Source organism: Daktulosphaira vitifoliae, unplaced genomic scaffold (genome assembly GCF_025091365.1).
Source record: "Daktulosphaira vitifoliae isolate Bord-2020 unplaced genomic scaffold, ASM2509136v1 Scaffold_3, whole genome shotgun sequence".
NCBI classification, from domain to species: Eukaryota; Metazoa; Arthropoda; class Insecta; order Hemiptera; family Phylloxeridae; genus Daktulosphaira; species Daktulosphaira vitifoliae.
In genome coordinates, this window is record NW_026099574.1 from 1,007,933 (window position 1) to 1,019,565 (window position 11,633).

The 11,633-nt window shown below is 26.4% G+C and overlaps 1 protein-coding gene across 1 annotated transcript in view; it reads left to right on the plus strand.

The window, feature by feature from the left end:
* The first annotated feature begins 5,495 nt into the window (after positions 1-5,495).
* The window catches only part of LOC126900922 (RRP12-like protein), a 29,370-nt gene continuing 23,232 nt past the window's right edge, over positions 5,496-11,633 (plus strand). The window contains exons 1-7 of the mRNA XM_050676957.1: positions 5,496-5,802; positions 5,874-6,066; positions 6,199-6,325; positions 7,118-7,318; positions 9,454-9,570; positions 9,728-9,931; positions 10,034-10,272. Of these exons, the coding sequence (XP_050532914.1) occupies positions 5,673-5,802; positions 5,874-6,066; positions 6,199-6,325; positions 7,118-7,318; positions 9,454-9,570; positions 9,728-9,931; positions 10,034-10,272 (1,211 nt within the window). The 5' untranslated portion in view covers positions 5,496-5,672. The remainder of the gene's footprint in view (positions 5,803-5,873; positions 6,067-6,198; positions 6,326-7,117; positions 7,319-9,453; positions 9,571-9,727; positions 9,932-10,033; positions 10,273-11,633) is intronic.

An 11,633-nucleotide genomic window follows, 5' to 3' on the forward strand; every position in this document is an offset into this window, starting at 1 on the left:
ATAGAAATTCGAAATTATTCAATTATATTGATGGTCTCTTTACAATTGTTGTTATGTTATACGCGATATCTGGTGGTTGTGTTTTATCACGGCGACGGCCTAATCAGATTATCGTCCGCTAGACCGCGACGGTATACTAGACTCAATATTGAATTTTATTAACAGGAGTCGGTGTCGAACCAGTTGAAACAGTGTTACCACACGAAATAGAATTTTGTAGTTAGGTTATGCCTATCAACCAACGACGCTTTCAGTGGTTTAACGAATGTTTCTCTTTCGCTTACCCAATTTTTCTCTTTTTTTTTTTTAAAGAAGTTTCTGCTTTATTACTGCTGCTACCAAATATGTTGTGCCGACCCTAGTGGTAGAGGAATTAAAACTTAATAAAAATACGGAAACACTCACTTTTCAATAAAAAATTTAGAATATAGAATGTGACTTAACAATAAATAACACATTACAAATTAATTCTTAATATTAATACAAATGAATAGAATAAAGGAATAGAAAGATATAAAATGATGCATTAAGATATAAAATTATGATATGGAGTAACACAAAAGTGTAATTAGCGCATACAAAATAAATACTGACTGTATGGAACCTACAGTAGAAGTCCTTCGACCATCGTTTCCCTCAATTCCTTGGTCAGCACATTCCTGTGTCATTAAGAGTCGAACGAACATGTATTCTATACTCTACATAATTAGAAATGATTACTATGATTTTTATTTAAGTGATCTATTACAATAAAAAAGTAAAAAAAAATCGAATTTTTTTGTTAAATATACTGAAAATAGTAAAATNAATCGAATTTTTTTGTTAAATATACTGAAAATAGTATTTAAAAAATTTCCTGACTGCATAATAATCTTACTTATCCCATTGTCTCCATACAGACAATTAAAATCATTCATTTTTATTGTTTTTAAAGTATTTATTGACGAATCAAGTTTGATATGATAATTAGATATGATAGGTTTCAAATAAAAAATTAAATAATTTTACTTTGTAATTAATTTTTAGCTTCGATGCGAAGCTAAGAAGGTATTGGTTTTACTATGATGTGTTTTTTTTTTTTTTTGTGCCTGTTATCACTTTTTCTCAGCTCTCACCCAACGGATGTCTTACAACGATACGTCAAAAGATCACAAATCGTATCTAGTCAAAGACATTACCCTCAAAAATTAAAAAAAATTCCCTCGTTCCCCGTAAACGGGGGAAATCCCCCAAAAAATTACAAATTTAAAAATCGCTAATTTTCGATATTTTTTCAATTTTTTTTACTTAAAATTGCCATAACTTTAAAGCACTCTCATACTTTTCTCTAAATTATATTAATTTAATTAAATAAATCAAGCTTTTTTTGAAATAACGTTTCATATTTACCGACAATGAAGTGCTAAAGGTAAAAATTGACCATTAAAACATTCTAAGGTAGAATTTGTTATGCTATCTTTTAAAACAGGTAGTAACCAACTACGCTTAAATTCCCCAACATCATCAATCTGAACAAAAATTGTTAAATGTGTTTAATTTTAAGAATTGGTGAATTTTTCCAAAAGCAAAATAAATATCTATTTATTTCCTTATTTATATACTGATTACATATTCTATAATTAAAATTACAATAAATATTTATAAAAGCACAATTAGAAAGAATTGATGAATTTATCCAAAAGCAGCATGAATTCTTATTTCCATAATTATATCTTCATTGCTATAGGTAAATTATACTTTAATAATTTTTAAATATAATACACATTATAGAAATTAATATAACAAATTTTGTATTGTCGACAGGATAAATTAAATTAAAGAATGTTAATTTTCTTCTTCTTTTTTTTATAAATCTGTATTTATATTTTTGATACACGTTTGTCATAGAATAAAATATACAACTACTTTATAATAATCTCAGTGTAAATTAAAATAGAAATTTTGAATATCAATTTTATCTAAATTTAAATTCTATAACATGAATTTATTCATTATACTTGTATATCATCAAAATTTCTTCTAAAAGTTAAATGATATTTACAGAATTTTATAATTTTATTTTTACAATTTTTATAATAGTGATTTTAATAATAACTAAAAAATTGTAAAAAAGTTAATAATAAAATATATCATTTTTATTTCAAAAAAACCCAGCACAAGGGGGTCGCAGCACAGTAGTGACGTAACATAGTTGGATCAAGTATGATATCTGACAGTGATTAAAATCACTATACAAAATAAATATAGTTTAAAAAAACTAAAAAACACGCTTTTAAAGCACATCGAACTAAAAAGTTAAAAATAACTTTTATAATAAGCTTAAAACAACAATGTGCGAATAGTNTTAAAACAATAATGTGCGAAAAGTACTAGTATTATTGTGATAAAAGCGTCGGGCGCTCAATATACGAAAAATATGGCACAAAGCACCCACGCTTTTATCACAATAATACTAGTACTTTTCGTACATTATTGTTTTAAGCGTGTTTTTTAGTTTTTTTAAACTATATTTATTTTTCACTTTTTAGTTACATGTTATGATGGTAGTTACTATCAATATCATGGTTGTAACGGGTAAAGGGGAATCAGGGTTCGATTCCGGAGTGGGAGTCTGAGAAACGGCTACCACATCCAAGGAAAGCAGCAAGCGCGCAATGTAGAGGTAGTGACAAAAAATAACAATACGGCAATCATTCACCGTAATCGGAATAAATACAATACATATCTCTTAATGAGAATAAAGCGTATTAATATATAAGTTTTAATAGTAATTAGAATATATATATATATATATACGTGTAAAGCGACTTAAGTACGTAAACGTATCATGCACGAGGTATAACCGTGTTTTGTAAACGGGCGTGGCGGGGGGAACGTTATACATGAGGTATATACGGCGGCAGCAGCGTCGGCTGTAGGGATATATAAATGAATATTAACATATACGTACATATAATTATATATATATTANATACGTACATATAAATATATATATATTAATATTAACGGCCATGGTAAGAATATATAATCTTCGCATAATATCTCGGCACTTTCGCTGGCGTCGATGACGCGATGTCCGGCGTGATCTTTGGGCGTCAAAAGGTTAGCAGCGTAGATGATGATGGAGCGCGAGTGCGGGTCGGTTTGTTGACGTTGTCACTTTGACAATGGGAAGAAGACTATGGTATCATTAGCGGCGGTATGTCGTCGGCCGTGCCGCACTTGCTGGACTTTGCACCGCGGCGTATAACGCGCGGTGTTGGTCAGTCAAATACTCATAAAATAGGGCGACGGCTGATAAAGGTGGCACGAGTCGTGGGGCATCGTGTATAACGAAACAACGCGGGGCCGTGTCAATCACAATAAAAATTTGTTATATATATATATATAATTGATGACACGCACGCATATTCAAGTACAAAAAGCAAAAATAAAAATATACAGGAAAAAGAATTATACAGAAAAATAGTGTAGGCGCCGTCTGGTGATCGGGGTGAGGTGAATGCGTTACGACGGTCTAGTCTCAAGGTCATAGACGACCGGATACGCGACATAATAACACGTGCCGCGTGGAGTTACAAACTTACAACATACAACAAACAAACATACATGTGAAACTAATATAAGCGTGTTAAAAAAAGTTTCAATGCAAATCTTTAAATAGTGTTTAATTTTAAAAAATTTGTGGATTATTTCAAAAGCTATATGATCTATTATTTCCTTATTAATATCCTGATTAAGATAAAGTATGTCAAATGAAAAAGGGATTATTAAGGGGAAAATATTATTCCTCATAAAAATATTGTGTTGATCCATACACTTTTCAATAAGTTATATAGTAAAAAATGTAAAATATAAAATCGAGAATTTTCATACAAAAATAGCATTGGGTAGCCATTTTCACCACGAAGACAAGTCCAGAGGTCAAATTTTTTTTTCCATAATAAAGAACATTACATTAGCTTTAATTTAAGATATATATAAAAGTGTCAGACCTTCCGGAACACTTTCAAAAGTTAATTTTTTGTGAAAAAGTTGTCATTTTAAATCCCCCCTGTGGGCAGGTAAAGGGTTAAATGTATGAAAAAAATATACCAAATGATAGGTAAAGACATCAAGCATTTATAGAAAAAAAATTATATTGATATGTTCATTTTTGAAAAAGTTATGGCAGTTTTTAGTAAAAAAAAATTGAAAAAATGTCAAAAATTAGCGATTTTTAAATTTGTAATTTTTTTGGAGGTTTCCCCCATTTACGGGGAACGAAGGAAATTTTTTTCAATTTTTGAGAGTAATATCTTCCGCTAGATACGATTTGTGATCTTTTGACATATCGTTAAAAGAAATCCGTTTGGTGAGAGCTGAGAAAAAATGGTAACAGACACAAAAAAAATAAAACACATCATAGTAAAACCAATACCTTCTCAGCTTCGCATCGAAGCTAAAATGATTTTTAGTTTCACCTGAATTTAACGATGTGTTTTTACAACTATAGTCAAATTTTATAATATGCTCATTTGAGTAAATCTTTTTGACGACTTTTTTTTATTAGTTTTTTAGTTTCTATGCGAAATTGAGAAGGTATTAATTTTACCATGATGTGTTTTTTTTTATGTCACTTTTTCTCAGCTCTCACTGGACCGATTTCTTTCAATGATACGTCTAAAAGTTGATTTTTGTAAAAACGTTTCTATTTTGACCCCCTGAGACAGTTTAAGTATTAGATTTTCAAAAAAATGTTATTAAATGTTAAGGAAATATCTTAAGTTAAATATAAAAAAAATTATTTTAATTCATTCATCTTCCAATAATAGCAATTTTTAGAAAAAAGTCAAAATTTAAGGATTTTTGTGTAATTTCTTCTATTAACGTGGAACGAGGGAAAAATTTTTAATTTTGAGGGTAAAGTCTTCATCTAGATACGATTTATGATCTTTTGACGTATTGTTGAAAAAAATTGTTCCAGTGAGAGCTGAGAAAAAGTGGCAACAGACACACAAAAAAATAAGTAAATGAACACATCATGGTAAAATTAATACTTTCTCGGCTTCGCATCGAAGATAATATTCAGTTGTGTAGCATGGGTATTTTACCTACAAATGGATGAATATCATTTTAGCGCCTATAATAGGATGTCAACTTTTTAATTATTATTATTAACAACTCCGTTAACATGTACTAAAAAATTATAATATCACATATCGAACAAAGTTGATTAGCCAATATTTTTATTTTACTAAATTCGCGTTAGAAACATTAGATGTATGACTCGCATGAGAAGTGATAGTGATTATTTGATTTCACAAAATACGTTCGTTGAGTAACCTGTCTTATCTATAAAGATGACCGTGGTTATATGTCATATTATATCAAATTTCATATAATATAAGTTTTATTGTGCCATTTGCATGGTAGATTTGTCTACACTGGTCTGTGGTATACCTGACAGTGTCAATCGTTTTTATTCAAACACATAGAGCGCACTAGGTTTTTTTTTAGTACTTTGTAACATCATTGAGCACTTACTCACGTGCTTCATGTAGAATGACATAGATAATTATTGATAATTATTGACTTATATAAACTAAAAATTATTTTAAGAACTTCTAGAGAAAATCACATAGTGGCTTTAATAAATTATTATAGTTGATTGTGTAATAATTCAACTAAAAATGGCAAAGTTTCGTAAAAAATTAAAAACTAAAGGAAAACGATGGCAAAAAGGTCAGAGTTCTGTAACTAATCCAGATACAAAAAAGTTTCGCTCACAAGCACAAGTAAATTTTGGCAAACCAATTTTCGGTAAGTGTGTGTTAAATTTTAATTAAATTGGATAATTTGATAGTTAAAATGAATTTTTTTTTTTTTTAAAGGTGAAAATACATCTATTAATAATGGAAAAAGTTTACTAACTCAAAATACTCTTAAACATCATGATAATATTACAAATGGTCTTAGTATTAATAAACATGAAGATATCATGTCCCAAACTAGTACTTCTACTTATAAAACATTTGAAACTTTTGCATCTGATTGGAGCTCTTGTACAAATCCATCATTCAACAGGTAAGTTAATTATTTTCATTGCTTATTTAAAACTAAAACGGCATATTTTGTTATTTCTTAAGTCTTTCGCATTTTTTACAATTAAAACTCCATTATTTAACATATATTTGATAAGTTATTTATTTTTTACAGATTATTGAATAACTTTAGCTCAAACTCTTACTTGCATAAAGAAATGTTAGCCATTCTTGCTGCTCTAACTGATGTTATTAAAGCTAATGGTGGCAAGGAGACTTCTACAGAATATTTTGCTACACTTGTAAGAACAAAACAAAATCTGTGTTTGAAGTATTAATAAAAATAATATTTTTAACTAAATTTTATTTAATATATCTAATTTGATAAAAGCACCAACTATTTTGGTATGACTAAGTGACTTAGGTAACTTGTACTATCATTTAATTCTAATTTCTAACATAATAAATGTAAATAAATTTAGCTTATACTTAAGACTTGTCCAGTAGATTGCTAAGCCCATGAGCACCAACTAAGCACTGTTAGACTTGAAAATTTATAATAAGAAGTATTTAGTAAAAAAATGTTTATAAAAAAATTATATAAGCTTTTAGTCTATTAAATATTATTTTTATGTAAAAATTATAAATGGTAATAAGTTTTATTTATAGAGTGATATACATGACATTTTTTAAGAAACATTTACAATTTGTATCTTTTCTGTAGACATATGTATGGAGAAGAGTTGTGAGATTAAGCCTTTCTGTATTATTCTATTTTATAATAGTAATGTTAATCTATAATGAAATTCAACTGCTACTGTTATTCACAGTATCAAATACTCGCTGTGCTTAATTTTTTTTTTTTTTGTACAAAGTTGATATAGACTAGGAAATCCTGCAATATTCAAGGTTTTATACAATTTTTGATAAAATCAGAAAAAGTGGAAAAATATTTAAAGTTTAATTATTTAGCAATATTAATTTAATTATTTTATTTAAAAAAATCCTGATCCTAAAAATGTGTAAAATTTAATTACAAAATAACTGTAAAAATCTTGTTTAATTCTAATCTAATATGATATTTTATGTAACAGATTACAACCCTGCAATCTACATTAAATCATGGACAGGATGATTGTGAAGATAGTATTACAGCTATGGTTAGTTTATTGAGTATGGGTTTGAAATGTGTGCCTAGAGAAGTATTATGTACTAAATTTGGATTTACTACTCAAATTTTAATATCAATCCTGGCTAAGTATGCAGAATCTGACAACAGTAACTTATTGAAATCTGTATGTATTTATCATTAATTTATTGTGGTTTATAATTTATTGGTTTATTATCATAAGATATTAAGTTACTAAATTGTAAAAATTGAAATATTTATATTAAATAATGAAAACAAAAAAAATATTTTTATACTTTTAGCTTTGATACGAATCTGGGAAGGTATTAATTTTACTATGACATGTAATTTTTTTGGGGTGTGTCTATTGCGACTTATTCTCAGCTCTTACCGGATAGATTTCTTTTAACGATACGTCAAGAGATCACAAATCTTATTTTACATAACACTACTAAATACAATGTAATCTGATAACTATGTCTAGTTTTTTAATTGAAAATGTGCATGTTTAACTTTAACAAATTAGAAAATAACTGGTGGATAACAACTTTTGTACCAGTATCTTGGATTTGTAATAATTACAATACTAAATTATTTAATATCAATTACATACTAAGTTAAATTATTATAACTAAGACCAAGCACATTGAGACTCAGAAAAACATGGCATAATTGGGACAAGTATAGACGATATCTGAGAGTGATAAAAATCACTATCATAATAATTGCTTTGATACAAATCTTTTTGTAATATCAATTTCTATAATATGTATTACATATAAAATTTATTAAATTATAAATTACTCATACTATCGAGATATAATTAAGGAAATAGGAATTCATATTGCTTTTGGAATAATTCAAAAATTTCTTCTAAAAGTGTAATACTTTTTACAGATTATGTTCAAAGCTTTTATGATAGTGATTTTAATCACTTACTTATATCGAGTATGAATTTATATAAAAAAAAAAATATTTGGTTATTCTGACCCTTATTAATTAATTGTAATTTTTATTTATGAAATCAAAACTGTAATTTATGATAATTCCTTGGTAATTAGAATATTTTTTTTGGTTAGAGCAGTGAAATAGTGTTTCATTTAGAGAAATTGGTGGATTATTCCAAAAGCAACATAAACTCTTATTTCTTTGATTAATCCTGATTAGTAGTTCTTTGATTTTAAAGTATAATATATGAATAAATACTAATTATAGTACCTAAATTTAGTATGAAATTGACGTTCAATAATTTAATATTGTAATTTATACGGAGAAATTATAGAAATATTACGTAGTTGTATATTTCTTTACTTTTAACTGGTATAAAAATTTCAAAGGTTTGATACAATACTTTATAAAAAAAATTTTCTTTTACTTATGAATATGAATACATTTGTCTACAATGAAGTTTCATCGGAATCAAAAATATACTTTTCTAAATCAACTTTTCACATTGTTTTCTAATCTAAAATTAGATTTTTTCTATTGCTTCTAAGTTTTGATATTATAACTAATTCTTAAAAAATAATAATTAAAAAAAAAAATTGTTTTTCAAATTATTTTTAATATGTTAAAAATATTTCATGCAAAATTTCATGTTTAACCTATTTTTTTAGTCCTTTAATTTCATACTACATTGAGTTGCTATAATATATAATTAAATAATTATATATTATACTTCTAAATCATAGAAATAATAAATGAAATAGGAGTTAATATTGCTTTTGGAATATCCACCAATTTCTTAAAATTAAACACTATCAATAGATTTGCATCAAAGCGTTCTTATAATAGTGATTTTAATCACTGTCAGATATCATCTATACTTGTCCGAACTATGCAATTTTCAAAAACATGTAGAAAATTATATCAACACTAACTTTGTTCTTAAACTATGTATATATGATTTTAATGTACTTTTGTAAGTTTTTGAGTTTTATATTTTTAATATTTTTTAAATATTAGTTCCAAATTTGTTATCATCTAATTCTTTGCTTAGTTTCTATGTTGGTTGAATTTATATGTTTCCATTTAATTTTCATATAGGTGACAATATTTTATGGTGTAAGACCAAATTTTTTTTTTGGAAATCATTAATTGTAATATATTAACTGCAGAGACAAAAAAGATTTAAATTTATGTTTAAAAAGATATAGTTGAAGAATCACTCTGTATACATTGTTTAATTGAAATTTTAATATATCATCAATAACATAACTAATAAGTTTTAATTGTCAAAAATATTTATTGTTTTACGTTACTTCTTAACAATTCGTAGAATTCATCAAATATATTTTTCAGATATTCAGCTGTTTATCATTATTACTTCGAATACAAGAAAAAATTATTTGGTCACATAGTTCAACTATTCAAGTATATGATGCCATGCTTAATTTTATAATACATCCAAAACCAAAAGTAATTTAATTCGTAATATATTTTTATTTGTATACTATAAGTCGTGTACTTATATCAATAACTTTTAAAAAAGTTATTTAAAAAGAAATATATAGATATAGATATATGTATACATGTTTTTGTACTAATGTTCATTTATACTTTTTGACAATTTTAGATTAGAAAATCTGCTCAGCATGCTATATGTAGCATTTTGAAAAGTTATAAAAAATCTATTCATCCTATGTCTGGTTATACTGCTTCGTACTGTACAAAAATGTTAACATCAACTGGATCAACTACTAATAATATAACTACTATTCTTCACATTTTAACATTGTTGAAAGAACTTATGCCCATTTTTCCAAAAAAAGAAATGAAAGTGTGTATTTTACAATAATTTAAACACCATATTGTGTTGCAAAAAATATTATTTTATTACTAGAAATTTATAATACATAACAATATGTTTTTAACATTTTAGCCTCTTTGTGAAGAAGTTTTGAAACTAATGACTTTAAATCATCCATTATTACTATCTTGTGGTTTTCAAGTTTTTCATGGATTATTTGTTTCTTATCCTCCATCAGATTTAGTGTTACCAGCTTCATTAAATGCTAAATTATTAATAGCACTTTTTGACTATCAACCTACACCAGTTGACACACAACCTACATTAGCTTGGTTAGCTGTAGTACAAGAAGCTTTTATATGTCTTTCCAAGTAATTTTACTAAATAAAATTACCTAAGATATCTTTCCAAAATTTTACGTTACTATTAATTTTAATATTTCAGTAAATTTTATTTTGTAAAATTAATTGATAGATTTCTGAAAAATATAAAAATTTAATTTTATTAATTAACTGAAAAATAAATTCAACGCAAAGCTTAGATAGATGGTATTAATTTTACCATGATGTATTTTTAGCTTCGATGCGAAGCTGAGAAGGTTTTACTATGATGTGTTTTATTTTTTTTGTGTCTGTTACCACTTTTTCTCAGCTCTCACCAAACGGATTTCTTTCAACGATATGTCAAAAGATCACAAATCGTATCTAGCGGAAGATATTACTCTCAAAAATTGAAAAAAATTTCCTTCGTTCCCCGTAAATGGGGGAAACCTCCAAAAAAATTACAAATTTAAAAATCGCTAATTTTTGACATTTTTTCAATTTTTTTTTACTAAAAACTGCCATAACTTTTTCAAAAATGAACATATCAATATAATTTTTTTTCTATAAATGCTTGATGTCTTTACCTATCATTTGGTATATTTTTTTCATACATTTAACCCTTTACCTGCCCACAGGGGGGATTTAAAATGACAACTTTTTCACAAAAAATTAATTTTTTTAACTTAAATTTTGAAAATGTTCCGGAAGGTCTGACACTTTTATATATATCTTAAATTAAAGCTAATGTAATATACTTTAATTTGAAAAAAAAAAATTTGACCTCTGGACTTGTCTTCGTGGTGAAAGTTGACATCAAAGTTAATAAAAAATTACGATTTTTGTAAAATAATTTTTTTTTATTTTAGCTTCGATGCGAAGCGGAGAAGGTATTAATTTTACTATGATTTTTTTTTTTTTTTTTTTATGTCTGTTGCCACTTTTTCTCAGCTCTCACTGGACCGATTTCTTTCAAAAATACGTCAAAAGATCACAAATCGTATCTAGTTGAAGACATTACCCTTAAAAATTGAAAAAAATTCCCTCGTTCCCCGCAAATGGGGGAAATATCCAAAAAAATTACAAATTTAAAAATCGCTAATTTTCGAAATTTTTTCACTTTTTTTTCTTAAAACTTCCATAACTTTTTGAAAAATCAACAAATCAACATAATTTTTTTTTATACTAAAACCTTAGATATTTCCCTTTCATTTGATATCATTTTTTTGAAAATTTATCAATTAACCTGCTCATTAGGGGGGATTTAAAATAGCAACTATTTTACAAAAATTAACTTTTTCAACTTAATTTTTGAAAATGTTCCGGAAATACTGCGTCTTTTAAACATATATCAAATTAAAGCTTATTTTATGTACTATAAAATGAAAAAAAAAAATTTGTCCCGACACTTT